Here is a 27,082-nt window from a genome sequence, read left to right as displayed (position 1 = left end):
GGTTTTAATATTGCCTGTCTGCCAGAGAGGGCACTCCTCAAGGTCTTCTTTGTCCTTATGACTCCAGGATGAATTATTTTTTTTTCCATAATCTTCTAACTCAATTATTCCAGAGGTAAATTGGTTTGGTATTAACAAATAAAAAACAAACAAACAAACAAACATCAAGCTCTCCTTTGTTGCTTTGAAATCCATGTCTCCCAATTAGACAGAAGGAAGGCTGTCTAGCTCTAACACACACTACAAAGATACACATGGCCTAGCTACACGTCCCTTTATTATTTCATAGACTTCAGTAAATTCTGCTCCTATTCTTCTCCTTTTTAGATTTATTAATACCAGCTTTTAGTCATCTGTAAGCCCATCTTTGCTGGCTGCAAGCATTCCTGTTACCCTGGTCTGGAGCTTTTCAATCTGTTATATGTCTTTTGGGGTGAAAGGTTCACATTTATAATATTTCTGTTTTGTTCATGCTGATGCAATAGAATTTTACAACATACAACAAAGAGCTGGGAATTCAGCAATAGCATATGTAAAATCATGTCAGGAGAAAAGGGCAAAACTCAGGACCATGTTAAACGACAGAGTCTGGAGTCCCATCCTCCACCATCTACCCTAGGGGAGTACTTTTCCAATTAATTGGAATAATATGTCACCTGAATTGAACAACAGAAATTGTCTTTGTGCTCTAAAACCATGAAAATTAGACATTCTACACAAAAAGTAAGTAAAGGAGAGCCTTATTAATTAAAGATCTAGCAAAATCATTCCAAGTCACAACTCCCTAGTTCACTAGACTCTCTCCATATCTCACCAAATCAAAGCACAGTATTATTCAGGATTATTTCTCAGCCTTAGTCCCATCAATTTACCTTTGGATTTATTTAACTTCTTGTAAACAACTAAGCTTCAAAGCAGAAGACAAAGACCACCTTTCCCCACTTCCCCCTAATATTGTCTGTCAAGACAATTGCAGTCAATTCATGAGGTAGAGCATCTAACCAAGAACAGGACATACTCTACAAAATACTACATAGTTATCTTTTCATTGTGACTAACTTTGTTGCATTAAAACTGTTTTTTTTTAATAATAAGAAATGGTTTGTCTGAATGAATGCCTCACAGAACCACTAACAAAAGCAATTTCAGAAGGAAGCTGTACCATTGCTTTAGCATTAAATTATCTTCAACCTTGAAATATTACTATAGGCAATGAGGTCATATTCCTTACCACAAGCTTACATGGAGGTCAAGTCTCTCAAATAAACTTTTTTTTCCTAGAATCTATGAGCATGGGGGGGGGGAGTCTTCTGATCATTCAAATCAGAATCACTTATTTCAATAATTAATAGAACTAGTTGTGAATATAAATATTTAAAGAGTCAACACAAAAAAGCCTAGATGATTCAGGGTAATCACTTCCATAACGATTGGGGGTGCTACCCCAGACTGTGTTAGTTATCACTAATAACCCATTCCAAACCCGTGACTTTGCAAGGACCTCATTTTGATAGCCTAATAGTGTCAGGCCCAGATTTCAATGTTTAAATTATTAAAGCCATGATAAAGTCTGGTGCTGCCACCTGCACTGAAAGGGTGGATGCTCTTCCTTTCATCTTGTGATTAACATGGGGCTGACTTTCCAATTTGTGGATTAACTATACCTTTTACTAGTTCTTTTGCACCCACTGATTTCCTGCCTCTTGGCCATTTCTTAGCTCATTTTCATATCCCCCAGAGGGGAAAGAGAGAAAATTAAACTCAAACCTATGGAACTTGCTCTAATGAAAGGAAAAGGAAGAGATTGGAAACCCCTGGCTGAAATGAGGTTTGGGGATTTTCATACTTGCTTTGGTTCCAGTTACCCTAGAATATAGAGGGCCTACTTTATATGAAGTCATTTATCCTCTACCTCCACAATATGATTTAACCATGACTAAGATAGAAAAGCTATTACACAGACCAGAACTTTACATAAAGTTTCTAAACAAAAAAGTCTATTTAAAGTGATAAATTGATATTAATATAAATCTTTTACAATGAAAAATTGGGGGAAAACATTTGAATGACACATTTTTCTTCACTTCAATTTTTTTTTTTGTAATTTAGGTTAACATTTTAAAAGTGTGTTAATAAGTTTCTGCTTATTGTTTGTTTTTGACTAATAGAGTATCTCAGCCCAAGTCTTGAAAGGGTTAATATTACTGGGTGAACTGAAATTCATGAGCATAATCCTAAACAAGTGAGTTGAAGTTCTATCAGGTCTATTTCAGCGTATCAGGGATTACCACTAGCTGTCTAATCCTGCTGAGCCTCGGGGAGGAACGTGCTATTGTATTTGAAATCCTGGCCAGGAAAGAACAGAAGGTTAAATGGGTGCCTTGCTCTGTAATCAAATATCACAGGCACTACTTATCTATTCAATGAGCAACTGACGTAGAAAATCAATTAGGAACCAAATAGCTCCTTAGGAATTTTTAGCAAGATAGAAGTAAGGATTTTTGTTTTTTTAAAATTCATTTGATCTATTTTATGATAGCAAACCAAGAATCATAGATTGTGAAAAGTTTTTTTAGCTGGTTTCTAAGGTGGGTATTGCTGATGTTCTAGTCTAGAGATTATGAGGTGTGTACATGTAAAATTAGGGGCATTTCAAGAATATTGATATCACATTCTAGGATGGCTGTAGGAGACACTTGCCTAAGGAAGAAACAGTCAAAGAAAATCAACCCACATAAAATGCTGTTAAAGCTGGGTAAAAGTTCTGAACAAAAACAAAAATATACATCATTCCACTTTTATGAAAATGATTTGTATATTTTCCTTCTTTGAAACACATTTGTTCACAAGTGTATCACTTTCTGTGAAAATATTATGAGCATTGAAAAGCAGAAAAAGGAAATGTAGGAGGCCCTGGGGCTCTTTGTGCCCAGCAGGAAAAGGCTTCTTTTGGTGAGCTGAAGGTTAACACCCCTGTCTCTCTTCCTCCATCCTCTACCTGTCACTCTGAGGAGATGTCACAGTGCATGCACACAAACAAACAGGCTAACCTGGCCAGTCTGCTTGACCTTGGACAGGCCTGAGATCAAATCTAGTTATTAATATTGGGGCAGTCAAAATGTAATCTTCCCGACACTGGAGAAGGGAGCTAGAAATCCCACTGCAAGAGGCACTTTCTGTCAATCAGAGGCATCAAGACGCTAAGCATTAAAATGTTCATCTGGACCTGAACAGGAGTGAAGATAAACTTTCTTCTTTTCCATGAATGCTATTGAAAGAAATTTGCTCAGGGATTTTATATGCCCAACTTATCTAGCCTCACATTTTCAATTATTTTTGGAGTCTTTGCTTTATAAGAGTTCTTATAAGGTAATCCATTTGCAGACTAAAGCAGATGTAATTGGAAAAATATTGCCCTTTCATAGTCATGAAAGATATTTTACAAATGGGATGAAATACTTTTAATAATCTCATTGTAGTTCAATGCACATATAATTTTACCAATGGATTTTCATTCTTTATAATTGTTAGACCTTAGAACTTCCTCTCAGAATGTGTCTATAATATAGGCTAAAAAGAGAAATATGAATACCCATTGAAATGCCTAGGAAAAGGCCAAATTTGCAAACATAATAAATAAATTATTATCTCAAATCACTAATAAATTTAAAAGAGGATGAAATCAAATATTTCTTCCAGAACTTACACTATCATTTTCAGCTTGTATGTCTCCTCATATTAAGGTAGTCATGTATTTATATTAACATCAAAATTAATGACTTGACTAAAATATTTGACGAGATTGATATTTTCTGCAAAATTTATATTTTAGAAATCATCATTAACTTTTAAATTTAAAATTTTTGTTTTCTATTTTTGTTTATTTATTTGAGAGTGACAGACACAGAGAGAAAGAGGCAGAGAGAGAGAGAGGAGAGTGGGTGCGCCAGGGTTTCTAGCCACTGCAAACGAACTCCAGACGCGTGCACCCCCTTGTGCATCTGGCTAACGTGGGTCCTGGGGAATCGAGCCTCGAACTGGGGTCCTTAGGCTTCACAGGCAAGTGTTTAACAGCTAAGCCATCTCTCCAGCTGTAACTTTTAAATTTAAATAGAGTTGTAAAACAACATAACTAAAGAGAAAACATGTCTATGAGTCGTAAACAAAATTTTTTACTCTATACTTCAAATTTTAACAAAACAGTAGCCTTTTTGTTATTGAATAACGTATAAATTCTTGATTTTTTTATTTTCTAAGAAGCAAAACATTTTAAAATATTATGTAACTTAATGTATATTAATTTGATGGTTTTGCATAATGAACTGTTCATTTTAGCTCTCTGTGAAACTCAAATTTCACATGCCACTTAGAGGAAGAATTTACATAGGAAGTAGAATTATGTTACAACAAACTGCCCTATTTCTTCAATATATGAGGACTTTATATCAGTTGCTTCCACAAGCAACAAAAATCCACTAATGCTTTAATTTCTGACACTGTTAACTGGTATTAGCAGATGATGACTATGACATGTCCTAGCATTTGTACTGGTTCAGGAGGCTTATGTGTCTGTCACAGCAGAGCCAAATACTTGAGGTCATGAAAACACACAATAATGCACTGTCTTTTTTTTTTTTTTAAACACAAGAAGTTTATACCTCACTTATGAGTGTTTACTGAACCTTACACTAAAATAACCAAATTGTCTAGAACAAACCTCAGGCAGGACAAGAAATTTCAATCTTTCACTGTTCTGAAAGCACCAGTCAGTATTGATCAGTCGATGATCAAGCCTATTTGCAAAATCTTGAGGTAATTGGTTTGATTTTTTAAAATTTGTTTATTTTTATTTGAGAATGACAGACAGAGAGAGAAAGAGGCAGATAGAGAGGGAGAGAGAGAATGGGCATGCCAAGGCTTCCAGCCACTGCAAACAAACTCCAGACGCATGCACCCCCTTGTGCATCTGGCTAACATGGGTCCTGGGGAATGGAGCCTTGAACACGCTTAACTGCTAAGCCATCTCTCCAGCTCTGATTTTTTTGTGGGGGATTAACTCAAACAACTCAATTATTCACTAACTTTTCCAGTGTGTGGAGAAGGGCCTATTTTGTTTGGGTCTTTTGTAGAATACAAACCAAATTGCTGGGGAGACTCAGGTAGAGTTTGTTGACATTTTACAGGATATTTATGTTTACAGCATAGTTTCATAGTCAGTATAGAGAAGATAGATGATTTAATCTTGACATATGTGGACTGGGATGTGGCTCAGTATACAAATGCTTGCTATACAAGTATGAGGATGGGAGTACAGATCCCCAGTTCCCATATCAATACCAGGTGGGTATGGTGAGTAGCCTGGCATCCTGGTGCTTGTAAAACAGAGATCAGAGACCTATAAAGCAAGGTGACTAACTACTCTAGCCAAATTGGCAAGCTCTGGGTTCAAGTGAGTGACCCTGCCTCAGTAAATAAATTGGAGAGAGATTGCAGAAGACATCTAATATCAATCATTAGCCTCCATGTGCAAAACAAACCCACACTCACATGCACCCACACACATGGAAATATACATATGTACATGCACATGCAGTATACACACATGCACTATAAACAAAACTTATATCTTTAAGAAACATATAAAGATGGAAATTTTGATTTACAATTAATTAAATGCAACATTTTTTTTTCCAGAGCAACATGTGATGACCATGGAGTTCTGTTGCTCATAATATTGAGTGTCATATCTACTTGCTTCTTTTAGCATTGGTTGTTAATGTAGCTGCCACTGAATTTGTATTAAATGCCACACTTTGGATATATGATATCAGTGGAATAACATTATCAAATTATAGAGAACACAAATGCACAGGTCTCTTTCCTACACAGGATGAAGTAGTACATGTGCATACTTCCATAGATACTGCATACCATACACTCATATTGTTATCCACGTCTATAGAGAAAAGGAGAAAAGATAAATACTTGCTTCTTTGGAATAAATGTCTGAAAACAAACCTTAGATCCTGTCTTCCTAGAATAGCAAGGAAATAAAAGAGTTGCAGAATCTTTACAGTAAGCTACAAATGAGCATGTAACCTAGCCAGCCTGTGAAAGTTGGCTCTCTTGAGACCCATAAGATTCCTGTTTGGAAAACAGCTATATATTTAAGGCCTGGGGATATCCTCAGACACAAGTAAAGTGGATTTCTGCAACCATGATAAGGTAAAGCATGGTTCCAAATATTTACCAATAAAGATATTCCTATAAAACTTAATCCAGTAGGCTTGAATTTTCCCCCCACTGGTAGACTTAGAAAATGGTTTCTTGGCTAGACAGCTCACTTAAGTGCCAGACTTTCAACAAAAGAAGAGCTGTTTTATACAGAAAGATTTTCCATGTGAAGGCTTGCCATTTTTTCTCCTTCAGTGGGATATTGGTGTATCAAAATATTGTCAGAATCTTGTCCTTCCATGCAACATGCTGGATGCCTGAGACATACAATGCTCGCAGTGTTTTCCTGGAATAGACACTAGCAAGGTCTTGAACTGTCACAAGAGAATACAGAGGAGAGAACAAGGTTTAGTTTACTGAACTGGAAGGGACAAATTCTTGTGGCCCTCAGATCACTTTAACCACCATGTGGAGCCTTAGTTTTGCAAGTAAGTTTGAATAGCTCATCTAGAGCTGCCCAAATTTGGCACAATCATGTCTTTAAATAGAGATTCCTCTCCTTCACTGGGAGGCTATGTTTAAAAAGTTCTTAAAACTCAGTTTGTTTTTAAAAATCTAACAGGGTGTCTAATGTTCAGTTTCATCACATCCAACCTTCTACATTATATTCTATTCAAACCTCTTCACAGAATGTATGGACATTTCTAGAACACTCTTTCACATTAGTTTTTCCTGATTTGAAAAGTTTGAAAGAATTTGCTCTGTGATAAAATCTAGGTGGTAAATATGTTTTTCAATTATACATGTTTGATGTCCACTGAGGTCAACTTACTTCAATTCCTAACTGCCTTTATAAATAGTTCATTACTGCCCTAGATTCTTCACTTTGTTACAGGATTTGAGGAAGAATTCAATTTATTCAAATTCCAAGGTATTGATGATATAGATAAACACTCTAAATCAAAAGCAGACATCATATTACCTGTTTACAATAGTAAATACCCATTTCTTTGTTTAGTATATGATTATATATTTAATGCTTATCTGTCTTTCCCCCTAAATCATAAACTCCACCAGAGCAAGACATGTGTTCCTTGATACCACCTCCTTATTCCTGGTGCATGTCTGACAGAGCAGATGATCAGTAAACAAATAAATGAAATGAGTAATCAAAGAAGTAAACAATGTAAGAGGTTTAAGATATCTAATTTGGCCATTTATTTATGGGAAAAGCACACAAACTTTCAAGGAATAAACAAAACACTGGGAAACTAGCAACATGTTGGGCATCATAACAACCTCAGCCATTGGAGTTATTTGTGAAAGCTCAGCATAGAATGAATACTGAAAACACAAGTCTAGAGAAAATCTCAAAGGCTGTCACATTCCTTTTCTAAAACTGATTTTCACTGAGTGCCCATTTCTTAGATGGGAAGATGACTTTATCTTTCTGAAAGCAAAAGGAAAAGCCAAGCCAAGACAGAAGCCAAGAACACTCATTAAGCTTTGAGCTTCTCTTCCTATGTGATTTGTTTGCAAATTCACCCTTGGCAGCCTTGAATCTGGAATTTAAAGTGTGATCCACAGCTCCTTTTCTATAGGCAAACTTCTAAGAATGGTTGTTGAAGTGAAAGAACATAAAAGAAAACATAAATAGTTATTTCCTATGAATTATATTCATCCCTTTTCAACTTGATGAATATGGCTGCATTCCTCTGAAGAAAATTTCAATTGAAGGCCAATGGCAGAGATAAAGGTAAGAATGTCTTTTTAGGAATGACAATCCTAGGTAAAATAGTGTAACCAAGAGTGCTTACAGAAATGTTAGAAAGTAAATGCCTTTCCCAATTATAAGAAAGCAGAAGTTATCTCCAAGTACACAAAGCAATGCCAATCGAGTAGATGTGCAGACAAGACCTGAGTAATATTTTCCACATATAATGAAATTTTTCACCTCAGAATAATTTTTCAAAGCAATTTTTATACTTTAATTAATATCTATAGAGCTCAGTGGAGTGTTTTATTTTCCATTTTCTCATATATTAAACAAAGGCACAGAAATGCTTGCCAAAAAACAGGGAGAGAAAAGTCCACTGGATAACTGAAGATGGCAAGTGTTTAAGTTTGATTTTCTTCTCTTAAACATTTCTAGAGTAAGAGAAAAAAAAAAACAAACAGGGCAAAAGTAGTGCAAAGTATTCGCTACCTCTCTCAAACATCACCCCACCCCCTCCACAATCCATCCCTGATAAGTTCATAATGGGAAGGTATCAAAAGTGATAACTGCATCACCCATTGTAAGCTTATCAACAGCACATGCCATATATGCTGAGACCATCATTCAATTTCACTGTGTTTCAGACTCAAGAAGGCAGCTCCAGGGAATCGTCTAGCATGGGAAAATACAAATGCTTATCATGTGTAATTTCCCTCTCATTTATTTTCATGGTAGATAGAGAGAAGTAAGTATGTACAGCAATGTTCTAGTAGTTGGAACACCTGCAACATCACCTGTCCATGCCTGTGGGCTTTATAAGGACCAGAAGTTCTCTGGAAATTGAAAACTAAGAAAAAAAGTTTTTGAGTCAAATAGCATTGTGTCTGACACAGAAAGAGATAAAAACCTTAAAGCTTTTCTACCCTGATTTCCATATCAGCTATAAGAAACATTTATTTTTTATACCTATGATAGGAAAAAATATGAGTAAGAAAAAATTAGAAATATTTATCCACATCCTTACCGTTATATAAACATGCACTTGCAAATTTCAATGGGTAGAATGGTGGAGGCCAAAGGAATAAAAGACTCTTTATACTCTGTATTTGTTTGATTTTTAAAATAAGACAGTACCTTGTTCTTATCTTAAAATAACTTTTTATTGACAACTGCTATAGATATATATATGCAATATGCCATTCTTAAAATTCCTTCCTACCTCCCTCCCTTTTTCTTCTCCTTATTCCCCACCCACTGAATCTCTCTTTCTTTCTAACTAACCAGTATTCTATATTGATGTCATCACTTTTCCCATCCTATCATGCATGTCTTGTGTAGGTATCATCAGCCACTGTGAGGTTATGAATAGTATGGCCCCTTTGTGTCTGAAAGACAATATTGCAAAGCACTACACTACTTCCTTTGGCTCTTACATTTTTTACTGGCACCTTTTCTGCAATGGACCTTGAGCACTGGAAGGTGGAATAGAGATGGCACAGTGCTGAACACACCACAGTCACTTCTTGGCTCTTTATTGGTGTAGAACATGGAGTCACTCTTTGTCAAAGTTCTACAAGAATGAAGTCAAGGTTTTCCCCTAAATGCTGCAGGGAATCTGCATATGAATTCTCTAATGACACAAAGACACAAACCTGTAAAGGTGTCATCTAAAGTACTAAAGATATTCCTGAAAATTGGAGCTCAGGAAGACTATAATCAGGGACAACCCACAAAGGAAAAGAAAACATAAAGAAATTGTTTCTTTTTCTTTAAAGAAGTGGTAAGTTTACTGAGAACAGGAACTGCATAATGTTTCCTTTGTGGAGACTTAAACAAAACTTTTCCAGAACAGGGGTTTTCTGTTTCTTTTTTAACCAAAGAGGATAAATAAGCATTTATGTATTACTAGTATATAAATTTAGCTAAAAATGTACATTATAGATCTGAGCTACCATAGAACATACTATTTTTTATTTTTTGATTTTTGATTTTTCAAGGTAGGATCTTGCAATAACCCAGGCAGACTTGGAATTCACTGTGTACTCTCAGGCTGGCCTCAAATTCACTGTGATTCTCCTATCTCTGCCTGTCAAGTGCTGGGATTAAAGGCATATGGCATCATGTCTGGATAATTTTTCATTTTTAAAATATTTTTATCATTTTTATTTATGTATTTGAGACAGAGAGACAGAAGGAGAGAGAGAGACAGAGAAAATGGGCATACCAGGGCCTCTAGCCACTGCAAATGAACTCCAGATGTATGCACCATGATGTGCATCTGACTGATGTGGGACCTGGAGAATATAACCTGGGTCCATAGGCTTTGCAGGCACACACCTTAACAGCTAAGCCATCTCTACAGCTCTCATTTTTGAAAATACAGAAAACTCAGTTTGTAAATATTTTTCAAAGAGCATTTAGTAAATTGAATAAATGGTTATGATTCAGACATTGTGAAGAACATAAAATGTATAAAATAAGTAAACATTCAAAAATCCCAAATCTAAAGCTTGCATATTGTAACAGACAATTCCTAAATCAATCCCTAAATGTCTTTCCACTTCATCATTACCTGTCTTCTTCCTTGCAAGCAGTACTTGTTCATGCTGTCATCTTCTATAATATCCTTATTTCTATTACATTGTGCCATAAACAAGGTCTCTCTGGACTTGTGGACATTCTCAATACAGGGTCTTTACTGTGGTAAACTCTTCTAATTAACACTATCAGTTCTGGAACTAGACTGACTGACTTCAAATCCTAACTTATCATTAATACTTCCAATAATGAGAGCTTGGATAACCAAGTTCCCTTTGCCTTAGTTTCAAAATGTCCCTAATAATTGCACCTATCTAAATGAGAAGCATTCTTAATGAATTAATGTATCTGCATAATTAAGGGTATTATCTTGCCACTGCCACATCAATGCTTAGTAAATGTTGGGTGTTGTTTTTTGTGGTGGTGGGGATTGAACCCGAAGCTTCTTTTATGCTATGGAAGTGCTTTTCTACTGAGTTATATTCCTAGCCTTGCAGTACTTTATAGGACAATAGAAAACAAGTTGTCCAGAGATAAAATAAGAATTAACTGACAGTAATGAGAATTTAATATTATCAATTGTTAATTCTATAATTTCATTGCTAGGTACATACCTGAGAGAAATAAAACATATGTCTACACATGGGTTGTATGCAAATGTTCTTAGCATCATTACCTATGATATAAAAAGGAAAAATAATTTGTCCAAATAATGACAGATGAATAAACTGTAGTGTGACCACAATACAAGAGATTCAGTAATGATGTGCTAAAGCATAGGGTGAACTTTGAAAACATTATGCTAAGTGAAAAAAGCCAACCACAATGGAACTCACACACAATGATTGCATCTATATAAATTTCCATAATATGCAATCTATAGACAGAGAAAGAAATTAGCAACTTTCAAGGATCATAGGGGTCAGAGTTGGGGATGGTTGTGGGAAACTAAAATGGTATAAGATGCCTATGTGGTGGATGAAAGTATCTAAAGCCATTTATAATAGTGGCTGAATAATTCCTTGAATATCGTAAACACTGTAAAATTTCATTTTATTTTATTTTAATTAATTTATTTAGTTATGAGGGAGAAAAAGAGAGAGAACGGGCATATCAGGGCCTCTAGCCACTGCAAATAAACTCCAGATACATGTGCCACTTTGTGCATTTGACTTACATGGGTACTGGGGTATTGAACCTGGATCATTAGGCTTTGCAAGCAAGTGCCTTAAATGCTAACCCATTTTTCCAGTCTTTAAATTTCATTTTAAATCAATGGATTCCATGGTATATAAGTTGTGCCTCATTTAAGTTACTACTAATCATAAAAGAGGTGTAAACAGAAAGGGCTCAACACTTTCACCAGGTCACCATAAAAGAATTTGTAGCAGATAACTTGCTTTTTCCTAAATTAGAATAAATTTTATTGAAACTTTAATGACATTTTTCTCAATAATTATATGCTTACACATTGAGATTGCTATCTTATCTAATCATTATCTACTCTGTTCAATTTAAGAGGTTACTTGTGTGGATTACCTCACTGCTAGTGTTTTAGGGATCCATACCTCTGAGCATCTTAAGGTAGCAATCATGTTTTTAAGACAAAATAAAAGAGAAGTGCACTAGCTTAGTAGATATGAACTTGAGAAAAGCTTTAGTTAAAATAAAAAAAAAATCTTTTTTAACATTTTAGTGCAAATGCCTTTGTGAAAGGAAACTTATCCCAATGCTGACATAGAGATCTGCCTCGTTTGGGGCAAAAAATCTTCATGTGTCTCAATTAGTGACACTGTTTACTATTTGAATATTCTATCACTATCAAATTATATCCGGTTCTCTGAACTTTTAACTAGTCATGTGTTCATTCAGGATTATTTAGTGCTTGTTGCTGACTTGCATAACATCATCAAAGGTTGATTATCTTTAGGCACCAAAAACACTTACTTTTACAGGAAAGTATTTCTATGATTTACTTATAAACCCAATAAGGGGTATTAATGATTAACTGATGAGTTTCATCAATTTTTATTTTTATTTTATTTATTTTTTTTTTTTTTGGTTTTTCGAGGTAGGGTCTCACTCTGGCTCAGGCTGACCTGGAATTCACTATGTAGTCTCAGGGTGGCCTCGAACTCTCGGTGATCCTCCTACCCCTGCCTCCCGAGTGCTGGGATTAAAGGCGTGCGCCACCACGCCCGGCATCAATTTTTAATATATTTTTATATACAGATGTCTCATTCCTCCCCTCTTACTGACTTTGTACAACTTAAGTAGGACTCCTCAAAAATTTACCAGTTTCTAATCACTACACATATAATATTCTAAATATGGTTATATTTTTCTTTATTTACTAATTTAATTAAATTGCTCACTTTAGGGGAAAAGTATACTTGTATGTATGTGTGTTATTGTATTTCTTCTATGTTGATTGTTTTCCAATAATTTATGAAGCTGTTGCCATTAAATGGGTAGTTGTCATTCCAGGAGAAACATAAGGGCTGCTATAGGTATCCATAGCAAGCAGGGCATATGCCAATATATTTTGAAGCAAACATCTGAATAAATGTGGACAAAATTGAGCAACTGGGAAATAATGAAGAGTTTTCTTAGTGAATTAAAGATAGTAAGAACTTCCAACTCTATTTTAAGAAATAATGCTTACTAGTTCTCCAGAAAAAAGAAAAAATGTATTAGTTTGGCTAATTCCTAGGAAATCAAAAGAATGTAAGATTATATTCCATGAAAACAGTCATTTATGAATTTTTGACTTTACTAGTTGCTTTTGTGCCACTGTAACTAAAATGCTTGAACAACTGAAGGAAAATTTGTTTTGGTCCACAATGTTAAAAGACTCAGTCCAAGTCCATCATGGTGGAAAGGCTTGCTTGGAGTAACAATTCAGCTGACACTGTGGTAGGCCAGGGAGCAGAGGTAGCAATGGGAAACAGCTGAAGATAATATACCCTCAAGGTTCTGCTGCAGCCACTCACCTCCTCCAGCTAGTCCCCCCACCCGAAAGCCTTCAAAATCTCACAAAATAGTGTCACTGGCTGGAAACCAACTTTTCAAAATACGAGTCTATAGAGGACATGTCAGATTCAAACCATAATACCCCTGTATCAATTTTTAAAGACTTGTTATGAGACTGGGGAGGGGGGTGTTTTCTCAGGTAATACTTATTATGGAAAAATTTGATTATCTACACTATTTGAATTGGTTTCAGCCTTATTTGATTTTACAACAAAAATTATAATCAAATGAAAACATAATACAACAGAGCTTACATTTACTCAATTATTTCTTAAAGGACATTGAGGCTCTCCTGTTTAAAATATGATTTTTTAAATTTTATTTATTAATTTATTTTGTGTGTGTGTGTGTGGTATTGGGGTGGGTACACTATGACCTCTTGTTGCTGCAAATAAATGCCAGACATTTGTGCCCCATTTTGCATTTCACTTACATGGGAAGCTTGGGAATTGAACCTGAACCTGGGAGACTTTGCAAACAGGCCTTTAATGACTGAGTTACCTTCCCAGCTCAAACTATAGTAATATTTATCATATATAGCAAACAAAATGCTTTTCTGCCATTTCAACTATTGTACAATATGAATTAACCAAATAAAATAAATTCTGAAAGGCAAATTCTGCCATTGCATAATTTACATTTCAGCCTGTGAAACTATTTTTAAAAAAACACTTAATTTGGTATAAAAGTTGAGAATCAGTGGATGAGGAGATGGCTCAATTGATAAAATGTTTTCCTCACAAGAATGAGAACCCACATAAAATAGCAGGCACGGTGGTGAATGCATATATTCTTGGCACTGGGGAGGCAGAGAGAGGAGGATTCACAGGATTTGATGGCTAGCTTGTCTAGCTTAATTCCTGAGCTTTAGGTTCATTAAAACCCTATCTTAAAAAGTAAGACAGAGTGGTTGTGGTGGCACATGCCTTTAATCCCAGCACTCAAGAGGCAGAGGTAGGAGGATTGCCCTGAGTTCAAGCCATCCTGAGATTGCATAGTGCATTCCAGGTCAGCCTGGGCTAGATTGAGACCCTACCTGGAAACACTAAAATCAGACAAACAAAAAAAGTAGCACAGAAAGAAATCAAGACATCCAACCTCTGGCTTCCACAAGCATACACACACATGCAAACACATGTATAAATACATATATACATATACATATATATATGTATGCATACATATACATATGTGTTTGCAGAATATATATATATATATATATATATATATATATATATATATATATATATATATATATATATATATACATACATACAAACACAATCACACACACCACATACATATGAAGAAAATAGTTGAGAAGTATTTTCTTCCTCCTCATTGTTCATACCACCTGGCACTCAGTGGTACATGCTACAAATAGGTTGGGTTTTAAAAAAGATACTGTAAAAACTGTCTATCAGATGTGATGGCCATTGGGCTTGCTTCTCTATTTTCCTACAAGTGAACAACAAATGAAATTGGGTCCTAAGGAGATATCTCCTGTTACTAAGGTCTGCCAAATGGATAGTAGGAAATATTTAGTCTTTGAAAGATGCTGCTTATTACATTTCCCTCAATGTCCTGACATGTCTCTGTCTCTGTCTGTCTCTCTCTCTCACTTGCTACAGTGATTGACAGTTTATTTATTGATAGCTTTTCAAATCTGAAACTATTCTGACTTTACAATAAAAGATTTTTCATTCATAAATGTGGTCAAGGGCAACAAAACATGTGTGTGTGTGTGTGTGTGTGTGTGTGTGTATGTGTGTGCACGCGCACACACAAGATTGATCAGTCAGGTTGAAGGAGACAAGAGTCCCTTAAATGTCTCTAGGTCCAGTCAATGTTCTTAGTATTAACCAGACCTTTTGTTTCACATTAAAATCCTTATCAAAATTTTGAGGAGGAAGCAGAGGTAGGAAGAGACTTATTTAGTAGTAGATGTTAGGGGAAATGATCCTTAGGATCACTAAGATGTACCAAATTTAAAATTAAAAAAATATAAAGTTCTAAACTCAGAAGAGCCAGCATGGTGATTCACAACTTTTAATCTCAACACTCAAGAGGTTGAGGTAGGAAGAATGCCATAAATTCAAGGCCAGTCTGGGCTACAGAGTGAGTTCCAAGTAAGTGTGGGTTAGAGTGAAACCTGCTTCAAACAAACAAATTAAGAAAATCTAAATTCAAAAGTGAAAGAGGGAGAGAAGGAAGCAAGGGAGGATGGAAGAGACAAGTGTAATAAATGAAGTTCTCATTTACAAAGCTATTAACAAAATGGATCAAAATAAGAAGTGAATGAAGCTGGGCATGGTGGCGCACACCTTTAATCCCAACACTTGGGAGGCAGAGGTAGGACTATCGCCATGAGTTCAAGGCCACCCTGGACTACACAGTGAATTCCAGGTCAGCCTGGGCCAGAGTGAGACCCTTCCTCAAAAAACCAACCAAAAGACAAAAAAAAAAAAAAAAAGAAGTGAAAGAAAAAAGTAATATATAAAATTAATAATTCAAGATAGGATGATTTCTAAAGTTGTAGTAGGTATCACTTAAGTAAGACTTCCTATCTGAGGTCTAAGGATATCAGAAAAAGGAGAGGGAGGCTAGTGATCTGGGTGAGTAGACTGTTCTAGCATTTTTTATGTGGCAAGCTGAATGCTTGCACAGGCACATTCTCTGTCAGGTCAGTGGGGGACCATTAGTACATTACTGCTGAGGTACCCTGGCGACCTGAATGAATTAATGTAGGCTCCAAAGGTGCTTAACTTGCAAGTACTGCAAGCTTGGTAACTAGAAGTGATAAATATTCTATTAATCCTCTCTTAATACACCAAACACCAAACATGGCAATACAAGGAAGTTGCTGAAAGTGAAATAATTTTGTTATGACAAGCAATATCAAGGTGACCATTTAAAGTAGCAGTTTCTCCTCTGAGCTGGTACATGGCATTGGTGCACTCCTACTGTATCATCTGCAATGACTCTGAGGGAATCCACTAGTTTGGAGGCATAACAGTAAACCCAAATGAAGGAAACCTAGATAAAATGGTAGTGTGCCTGAGGTGCCAGCCTTTCTCTTCCTTCCCAACACTGTCCTCTTTCTTTGCCCAAATGTGTGTGCATACAAAACACACACACACACATACACACACACAACAACAACAACAACTTTGTAATTGATAAAGCTTTATACATAGCTCAGAGCCCAGCCTGGGAAGAACCCATAATTACAATTCAGTCCAGACTTTTCTTCTAGTTGAGGACAAGAGAAAGAGTTTTTCTCAGTTTCCTCCTAAGTTTATGTGTGAATAATGTATATAACTCTTAGGAAGAGTAATGAACTTTTTAATATTTTTAAATTAATTTTATTTATTTATTTGAAAGGAAGAGAGAGGCAGATAGAGAGAAAATGGGAGCTCCAGGGCCTCCAATGAACTCCAAATGCATGTGCCACCTTGTGCATCTAGGTTATGTAAGTACTGGGGAATTAAACCAATGTACTTAGGCTTTGCAGGCAAGCACGTTAACCACTAAGCCATTTCTCCAGCTATAATGGACATTTTTAACCTATAATTACTGTCAGTAAACATTCTCTCTTCAAAAAATGCTAGCACTGAAAAGGGCCATAAATAGAAAAATCAATTCTCAGTATTGTTTCATTGTCCATAGAATACCTGACATCAGAAGAAGGGATATGGATATTTTTGGTAAGAAGTCTCCCAATATGCTATCAATCACATATAGACAGATAACTGCTAACTCCACCAATAAATGAGGCTGTTCTTGACACAGAATCAATACCATCAAACTTTAAAATCTTTTCACCCCAGCTGAAGTTGCTCATGCATTTGAAACTTTCAGTGGTTCATTTCTTTCCACCCTCAGTCTTGCATTCAGTAACTTTTACCAGCAGATACCTAAGGATATAATTCTTCAATCTAGCTTTCCTCCATACTATTTCTTTTAAATTCATCAAAGGAAGGGGGTGGAGAGATGGGTTGATGGAAAAGGCATTTGCTTGTGAAGCCTAAGGACCCAGGTTCAATTCCCCAGAACTCACTTAAGCCAGATGCACAAGGCGGCACATGTGTCTACCATGGCTGGAGGTCCTGGTGCTGCTCATTCTCTCTGTCTCTCTATCTGCCTTTCTCTCTCTTTTTAAATATATAAGTAAAAATTTAAAAAAAAATACTTTAAAAATTGATCAAAGGGTATTCACCCTAATACTTACTCCTTTAACCAGAGGAGTGGGCCATGGAAAGCCAAATGTACAAAGTGGTACATGCATCTGGAGTTTGTTTGCAGCAGCAAGAGACCCTGGCATTATCATACTCTCCCTCTCTTTATCTTTCTCTCTATTCCTCTCTCTCAATTTTCTTAAAAATAAAGAAAACATTTAGGTGAATTTGGTTCCCAAGGGTCTGCTTTTATAAATGCTTATATATTTGCATATGCACATTTCATTTATATTATTCAAGACTCCAAAATGACTTTTTTCCCTAAACTAAAGATAGGGATAAAAACAGACTATTCTCTTCCTCCAGCCAATGGAAACAGGATCTCAATATGTAGCTCAGGTTGGCCTTTCACTCACAATCCTCTTGTTTTAGCATACCACGTGCTAAGATTATGGGTGTGTGTTAAAGCATGTTCAATGCTACCCCCAAAATAGAGTATTATTAAAAGATTATCAAGCCAAATGAAATTAAATGTTGCTTTGTATAATTCTTCTTATCACCGGGAAAATTGAGATAACAATTACTTTTTTGTTGTTGTTGTTCATTTTTTATTTATTTATTTGAGAGCGACAGACACAGGGAGAAAGACAGATAGAAGGAGAGAGATAGAATGGGCGCGCCAGAGCTTCCAGCCACTGCAAACGAACTCCAGAACTCCAGACGCGTGCGCCCCCTTGTGCATCTGGCTAACGTGGGACCTGGGGAACCGAGCCTTGAACCAGGGTCCTTAGGCTTCACAGGCAAGCGCTTAACCACTAAGCCATCTCTCCAGCCCAACAATTACTTTTTTGATAGAGAGTTTGATAGGTGTAGGCCCTCTTGTACCCCATGATTGATGGTAGCTTGATATTGGAGAGTGGGCTTATGTTTGGGTATGGTTCTGACTTGTTTCCCAGCTCCAGCTATGGGTCTCTTACCACTGAGGGGATCAGTTAGCCAAATCAAGAGCAGTTGGTTCCCCACCATGGCTGTGTGCCATGTTGGAGAATCTGCTTCTCTTTTTCAGATAGATGCAGATCCTAAGGAGAGAGCTGCCCCAACATACCTCAAAAGGGGCCCAACTGAAACTAAGGACAATTGGCGAAACAAGCAAGGGTGATGTTTTCCTGATGAACTGGATACCAGCACAAAGGGGAAGGAGACCAACACAGAAAAAAATCTACTCCTACCAAATCAGAGATCCAGAGCCTCAGAGGCCCCCAACACCTCAGCACTGAAGCAGACCAAAAATGAACCCAACATGGCTCAGGGAAATTTTGCGGAAGAGGGGGTGGAAAGAATGTCAGAGTCACATGTTGGGTCATGATATGCAGAGACATTTATCGTACCAATAACTGTGGGCTAACTCCACAATGCACGACCCATTTACCTCAACAGGGAGGGTCCAATAGGAGGGGGTAGATCATGGATGAGCCTAAACAATGGTACCAAACTGCCTGTATTTGCTGAAAAGAAAACTAATAAATTAAATTTTAAAAAAATAAAAAAAATAATAATAAAAATTCTTCTTATCTGTGATAACAGCTATATAACTAGTCAATATAATAGGGTACCTTTGGTGAGAATTTTCACTGATTGTGCTAAGAATTTACATATTTTCTAAGAATTAAAATAAATAGCATCCTGATCATATAAAGGGGCTGAATGAAGTTGTAAGTGAACACATTTTACATACTTGAGTAAGCTGTCTTAGTTTTCTAGGCAAAACATTGGTGGCATTATGCTCCTGTCTGACAAAAAACAAAATGTTCCAATTAAAGAAAACTCCTTCCTATATGAAAATGTCCATCAAAATCCTCATCTTCTACTAATCAAGAAGGTGTTATTATGCAATAAGGTAATAAGAATATAACAAGATATAGAAATAGAATTATAGCACCTCCATTGATAATTTCAGATATTAGCTGGACATGGTAGCACACACCTTTAATCCTAGCAGTTTGGAGGCAGAGGTAACAGGATTGCTGTGAGTTTAATGCCAGGCTGGAACTACAGTGAGTTGCAGATCAGCCTGGGCTATAGTGAGAACTTACCTCAAAAATAACAAAAAGATAGCAACAACAAAAAGAAAATGTCATACTAATAACTGGGGGCTAACTCCACAATGCACGATCCATTTTCAATAATAAGGAGGGTCTAATGGGAGGGGGTAGATCACAGATGAGCCTAAATAATGGTACCAAACTGCCTGTATTTACTGAAAAGAAAACTAATAAATTAAATTAAAAAAAAAAAAAAAGAAAATGTCAATCACACTCAGCCCTTTGACTAAGCATTATTGAAAATAGAGAGCAAATTTTGCATAACCAGGTCTATGGACTTAGCTCTTAATGTTATTAATGTCCCCTATAATTTTAGAGAGTAGCATTTGAAGGCACAATTTCAGTAAACCTGTCTCTGTGTGGCACTTAAAAAGATATTTTTTATCCCATGGTATTAATGAGACACAGAAGCCAAAAAGTAACATTCAAAACTTGGCATACATTCAGGACTCAGTAAATGCTTCTATTCTTACTACAAGTAACACACAACATTATCACTTGGGTATATTATAACCACGGCTGTGACCCCTGTGCCTATAGTAGTCACCTCATGCCTAGGTTATAGTCTGTGAAGTTATTACCTACAAGAAAGATGTGGCTATGCCTCCACTGTTGGGGTCCACCTTTAGAATCAGCCACATCCTCCTGTGTTCTAAAAGGTACTGACAGAGTGATGAGAAATTTTTTTTAAGGCTTGAGTGGTATAAGTAAAGAGCACATTTTCCCATCTAGTTGAATTCAGCCTGAGTATAGGTTCAGACTCAAAGCAAACTCAGTAAAGCATTTCCAGTAGAACTTGGGAAGGCCAGATGTTCTGGAAGCAGATCTGTGGTCATTATACACATGCCAGCTCCTCCTCACTCCACACTGGGCCAAGACCCTTTCAGCAGTGTGAAGCCTGCCTAACATATGATGCCACTGTACTGCTACGTGCCAGCCCACACCCTAACAAGTGTCAACAACTGCACACCAGCTCTACCAGCAGGGATGGCTGCAATAAAATCCCAGAATACCCACTAGGAGACCACTGTTGTTTGCTTTACTTAAGTGACCTCAGGATAGGTGACGAATAAGCCATTTACTACTTACAGATGAAACATGTCAACATTCTACATTAGATTGAATAAACACAGAATGCAAGCAAAATAAGTAGCATAAAAGCAAGAGTCATAAAAGACAAGTGGACGTGGTTCTGGGTTGAAGGATGGGACCAAACTGCCTACTGTTTCTGAAGTGTGGTTGTGTGGTGGGGGTAGGGGTGGTAAATTCAGGAAGCCTTAAGGGAGGACACTACCCTACCCAACCCTAATTCCTGACATATTTCCTCCAAACATGAGAAATTCTGCTGGATTAAGCAGATACTTAAACAACAGCTCACTCTGAAAAAAAGACTGGTAGGTCAGTTACACTTTGGGATATTACTTTTCTTTTATAGAATAGCTTTTTTTTAAGGTAGAGTCCCATTCTAGTTCAGGTTGACCTGGAATTCACTATGCAGTCTCAGGGTGGCCCCGAACTTACAGTGATCCTCTTACCTCTGCCTACCAAGTGCTGAGATTAAAGGTATGCACGGCCACACCTGGGTAGAGTGACTTTTATTAACACTAAATGAAAATAATGCTCAGTTTCCCTGAGAAATTAGGTAATTGTGCAAAATGGTATATTTCCATGAGCAAAGAACATAGGCAGGATAGAATAATATGGACCTGAGGAAAACAGAAAGCAATGTCAGAGCACATGACCCATGTGTGGGGAGATGGTAACATTGGTCAAGGAAATATAGAAAAATGTAGAAAATAAAGATAGGAGGGTTCTAATACCACACTTGACTTATGTCAAAATTCTTTCTGTTTGACAACTTCACATGCCAAAAAATTACTTGATCATCCTGACATCCTGACATAGGATTGGTTTAAACCAGTCTTAGTTGGCAAGGTCGATACATGCCCATCATTTTATACTTTGGTAGCTTTAGGGTCATTTTCTTCCCTGGAGAAATTCAAAGAGGGTTCTCAGCTCATAGACTGTATTATTTGTCATTTGAATGCAGTGAAAAGAGTCCATATTTGTGCTGGAGTAGCCTGGTTTATAACACATGGCAATGTTTCAGCCAGCATCAAGCTTAAAACAGAAGGAGAGATAGTCAGTAGGGCTGGCCAATTACATGTTGATCTGAAAACAGCAGTGATTTATTAGTTGCTGTGAGCTAACCAGCTCCTCTGTATTTGATCTGTGTATTTATTAGTTACAAGTATTCTGGGAACATGTATTGTTCTACTACAGAAACTGCTCTTTCAACCTTGACGTGTTTTTATATGAGAACACAATAGCATAATATGAATTGTGATTACTTTTAAAAATCCTGCAGCTAGAATCAAACTTCAGACTTCTCTTTAACCTTGAAATGAACATAAATTTGAAATGAATACAAAAAGTTCAAAAGAATTCCATATTTAGGTTAATGTTTGCAATAGAAATTAATAACTTTTGTTTACCTCTGCAAACAGCTTTCTTTATCTAAACAAATGACTACAATAAGATTAAGAAAAACTTGTTTAGTTTTCTTAGGTATACTTTATATTCCAATTTTCTTTTCCACAATGACTTTTATGCAAATGTAAACTACACAATCTCCTAACCTCTTTCACCATCACGCCAGGAAAATGACAGTTCAATAATTGAAATGGTAACTATGTGGTACATTTGATTTTAAATTTCAAAGTTGGACTCAGGCCTATCAAAATGAAAATACCTGTGACTCACTATTAATTCCAAACTGATTAATTATTTCCTATTGGTACAAAGAGGGAAAAAAAGGAAGTGTTGCTAATTATTTCATTTTTGGTTTTATTTACACACGCTTCTCCTATGTACCTCCTTCAATTTCCTGTAATACCCTCTCACCATGAATTTATTTCTTAATCTGGATTCCATAACATGAATGCTCAGAAAATCTGAAAGCCATTTCTTGGGGGAATGTTAAACTATCTAAGACTTGATCCCATGCATGTGCCATTGCTTACCATGAAGACAAGTGAATTCTCAGCACTGTTAGCCAGTTTGAAATCCTAATATGAAAACAGCATTATGGAATTCAGACAGTCTCCTCTGCTTGCCACACTACTTGGAAAGGCAAGAATGGGAAAAGCTCATGTAATTAAGCTTTGGACTTTGAGCCAGTAAAGCTATAAATATTCACTAAACATCCACACTCTAGTCAGAAGGTTGCCTGAGCACAGGTACTGCTAAAATGCATGCATTCCAATGCAGGGAGGTAGATAGGCCAATCACCTGGCCAGAAAAATTCCATCCTCACAAAGCCAAGAATAAACTCAAGGCTGGAACATTGCCAGAGCCTTACTTGATGGTCCTAAGATTGAATGTGTAATGCTAAGTGATTTTCACTACAACTTTCCTCTAGGTTCTTCAGAGAAAAGTTCAGGCTCATTTAAGAGGCAGAGCAAATTACAATGCATTTTAAAATGAAGGTTGGAAGTAAAAGGGGAACCTTTAATACATTCCTCACTTGATTCACTTGTCCATTACTCATCCAACAAATATTTATCGAGTACCCAAATGTGAATATCAATTGACTAAACTTTTTAAAGAATGCAAAACCATGAAATTAGTAAAAATCAAGTGTAGTAAGTTGGTTGGCTTACAATCAGTACTTTGTACAGGTACATGCACATTTATGAACAGATGACTATGCTATTCATCTGGAAGATTAATTATCTAGAGACTCAACATTTAATCACCTCAATTTAAATATGCATTCATACATTAAGAGAGGAGATGAAGGGTAAGGTAAATTTCCCTTTTGTTGTTTTGTTTTCCTTAACAAATTTTGGTTCATCATTAAAATTTCATGAGGAAAAAAAATCAACATTTAATTGTGTTTTAACTTTAGAGAATGTCTCTTGAAGAAATAAGTAAGATTTAACAATAAGAAAATTAGTTTTCAGGAAACTCTAAGGACGATAAGAGTATCAAAAATGCGCACAGCTTTATTTGCTTTTTCAGTCATTAGCCATAGACATAAGGTTTTGTGTGTGTGTGTGTGTGTGTGTGTGTGTGTGAGTCCATATGGAAAGATCATCAACACATTTGGGGTCTCTGGGTTCTTTGCCAAAATACCATAGCCCACAAGCCATCTACCTTAAACATAAAAGGAAAGGTGTTGTTCTGGTCAAATAAAGAAATAATTTTTACTAGCATACGTCTAATGTTAAAGCTCCCTAAATCCTGCCAAATACATTAAAACAACATCTGTAAAACAGATTTTCATTAAATTGATCAGTTTAAAGTTAAGCAGCCAGGCAGATGATGCTTTTGTACTAACCCTTAACCTTTAACTTTTAACCTCCTTGAACAGAATAAAGACACACACTAATTTTAGGTAAAACAGCTTCAGCTTGGCAAGGTGAGGCGGAAAGTGTTTTATTCAAATCGACCTAACACATCACCACATTTAGAGTGTTATGAATCAATATGTTGTCAATAATGAGGAAAGCTGTTTTCTTGCAACTCCGCATTTGTCTTACAACTGCAACTTGTCACTTTCCTCTAATGCTTAAATAATTCACAATGCAAAATGGTGTAAATTAAACACTTAATGAAAATAAATTTTATATAGAAGATTACTGTCCAGTCATTAACTCTGAAACTATTTAACTCTAATTTTAATATTTTAGCCATATGATGAACCATGATTTTTTTCCAGGACCTGACCAATTTGTTAGGTTCTCATTTAAAAGCAATTAATGTTACTTATGAAGCAATTTTATTTTGCTGACACAAGCCGACCAAGCTTGCTAATATCCTCATTACTATGCTTGAAAATCCTCCATGTCTGACTCACACAGTTTCTGGAAGCTGTTCAGAAATGGCACAATCACCACACTATTTGCTACTCTGAAGCAATTTTTTTCTAGCTCTTTCTAGAATGATGCAAAACAATGTAGTTGGACTGTGGGACACTACATTTTAATCATTCAGCTATTTCTCTTCAGTCTTCTTTAAATTCAAAGTAAGTTTGTTCAAAGTAACGTTTATTTATTTGTGGACCATATTTAACAGTACATTGGAGATACTTGGCTATTTAAGCAATAAGCGACTTTAAAAGAACACATTTTATATACCTTATAAAAACTTTAAGGTCAGTGCACATCTTTTGGTTCAGGGATATAAACAGCTGTTGACTTTAAAGCCTCTCTCTGTAATCTAGTTTTTTTTTTTCAATTGTTTTTTATTAATTCAAGGTCATATCCAACTCTTTCTACACAGTAAAAGGAAGAGGAAGCATGTCACCTAACAAATGGCCCTACAGAGAGTGAGGTATTCATTTCATGCTATGGAAAGAATGGGATGAGTTTAACACATGCACACAAGCACATATACACATACACAAACACAAACACACACACACACACATACATGCACGCACTTAAAGAACTATCAATGTGATTAAATAACCTTTGCAATAAATAATAACATTCTTCCTTTCTCTTAGTTCCCACCAGAACGTAATAAAATAGAAAAAATGTACATTTATATCTCCTATACATAACATGCTAATTTAATGTGTTAGAGGAGTTATATGAATATAAATGCAGTTCATGAATATTCTATATGGCTCCCAGGGTCTAAATTTATTATTTATACAAACTTAATGTTTGTTGTTTTTCTCCTAGGTATTCTAAAACTTTTAATAGGTCAGGTATCAACAGAAAAAAAAAAAAAAAAGTAGGCAATTGAACAGTTGTCAACTGTTGCTGAAAAGCCTATAAATTATAATACAATTAATCCTTTATATTATATTTTCAATAATGTTGACTCTAAAGCGCTCCATCTTACATTAGGGCCTGCACTCCCTGAAAACTGTAACCCAAATCTAATGCTTTCATTATTGATCCAAAGAGTGCCAATATCACAGGAACAATGTCACAAATTTTCACACTGAGACTTAATGTTTTTATGTACAGTACATTCATCTAAAATTAGAACTTCAAAAAACAGCTCAAGCACACAGCACTAGATCAACCCCAACAAATAATTCCTAAAACTACGTATATAAACAAGACTTTGTTGTTGTTGTTATTGTGTTTGTAATTTTAAACAGGACTAGAAAAGCTATAAGTATTACAATCCTTGTTTGACTCCTGATAGTATAGTTATCACTGATCCTTGTATAAATCAATAGACAACACTTGCAAAATGGATTTTGTAATCATATTTAGAGCTTGTTACAATGACTAATGGTTTGCAATATTTTCTGAATTTTAATATCCTTTAGACAAAAAGAAGTTTCTTAATAAGTAACCTAGTTATTCATCATAGAAATGAATGTGTTATATTTACATGTGAACCAAGACCATCAGGACAATCAAGTGAAAAAAACTGCAGAAAATAAACTAATCAGTAGTTAGGGTTCAGAACACACCAGAATCCAGACAAGTTGTGTAATAAATGATGTTTGTCACTTGCATGTGTGCATTACATCCGCATAACTTTTCCCAGTAAAATAAAACTGCAAATATCATTTCATGAGCATATTGATCTATGCCATGCCCTTTTGAGGGAAACATATTAGTTGGGAAAATAGTCATGCACAACAATAGAGTCTACTGTTGGAGACTTTCAACTAACTCTAAGGCCGAGTGTGTTTACTCAATGTGACCAAGATTACACACAAAAACATGTTTCTGCCATTTGTGTTTGTCACCAAATGAGCAGTCACAGGGTAAGATTTGGTTTCTGTCCTCTGTTCCTTGAAACTATTAGTACATTTAGTGGTACTATGTTTTTGTTTTGTGAAAACAATAAAGCAAAATTATATAATGCTATTTTATTTATGACAATGCCCAGGAAAGTTATGTTTTATTTCAGGAAGCCATACCACCAAGACAGGTAGAAATGAGGCACAGAGTGAATCTTTTAATTAAAACTTACTGCCATATACTTCCATATACTTTTAGAAATGGAAATCAGAAACCACACCTTGACCCACCCCCTCTTCTTTCAGATTTGTGCTCCAGGCTCTGAAAGAGTTAACACCCTTGTCTATTGTGTATCAATAGAAATGGATATCACAGCTTACCTTGTAGAGTTTCAGAGCTGCCTCATGTCTGTGATTGGCGGTATGCAGACGTAATTTATCCACACTATTGGTGTAGTAGTCACAGGCATTACACTTCAGGTGAACAGGATTGCCAATGGCTATGCACTTCAACCTCCACTCATTGCTTTTGCCCCCTTCTTTGATGTGGGCCACCAGTTGATATTTCTGCATATGCTTATCAGTCTTGCAGTGGAGCTGAAAGTTGGCTTTGAGCTGTGTG

General features: G+C 36.1%; 1 protein-coding gene across 3 annotated transcripts in view; it reads right to left on the bottom strand.

The window, feature by feature from the left end:
- The window catches only part of Zfhx4 (zinc finger homeobox 4), a 193,605-nt gene that overhangs the window by 139,781 nt on the left and 26,742 nt on the right, over positions 1–27,082 (bottom strand). For all 3 annotated transcript variants that reach the window (XM_004660553.2, XM_045144347.1, XM_045144346.1), the window contains exon 3: positions 26,842–27,082. This exon is cut by the window's right edge. In XM_004660553.2, coding sequence (XP_004660610.2) covers positions 26,842–27,082 — 241 coding nt within the window. The remainder of the gene's footprint in view (positions 1–26,841) is intronic.

This window comes from Jaculus jaculus, chromosome 2 (genome assembly GCF_020740685.1).
Source record: "Jaculus jaculus isolate mJacJac1 chromosome 2, mJacJac1.mat.Y.cur, whole genome shotgun sequence".
Lineage (NCBI taxonomy): Eukaryota > Metazoa > Chordata > Mammalia > Rodentia > Dipodidae > Jaculus > Jaculus jaculus.
This window is presented reverse-complemented; position numbering and strand designations above follow the sequence as displayed.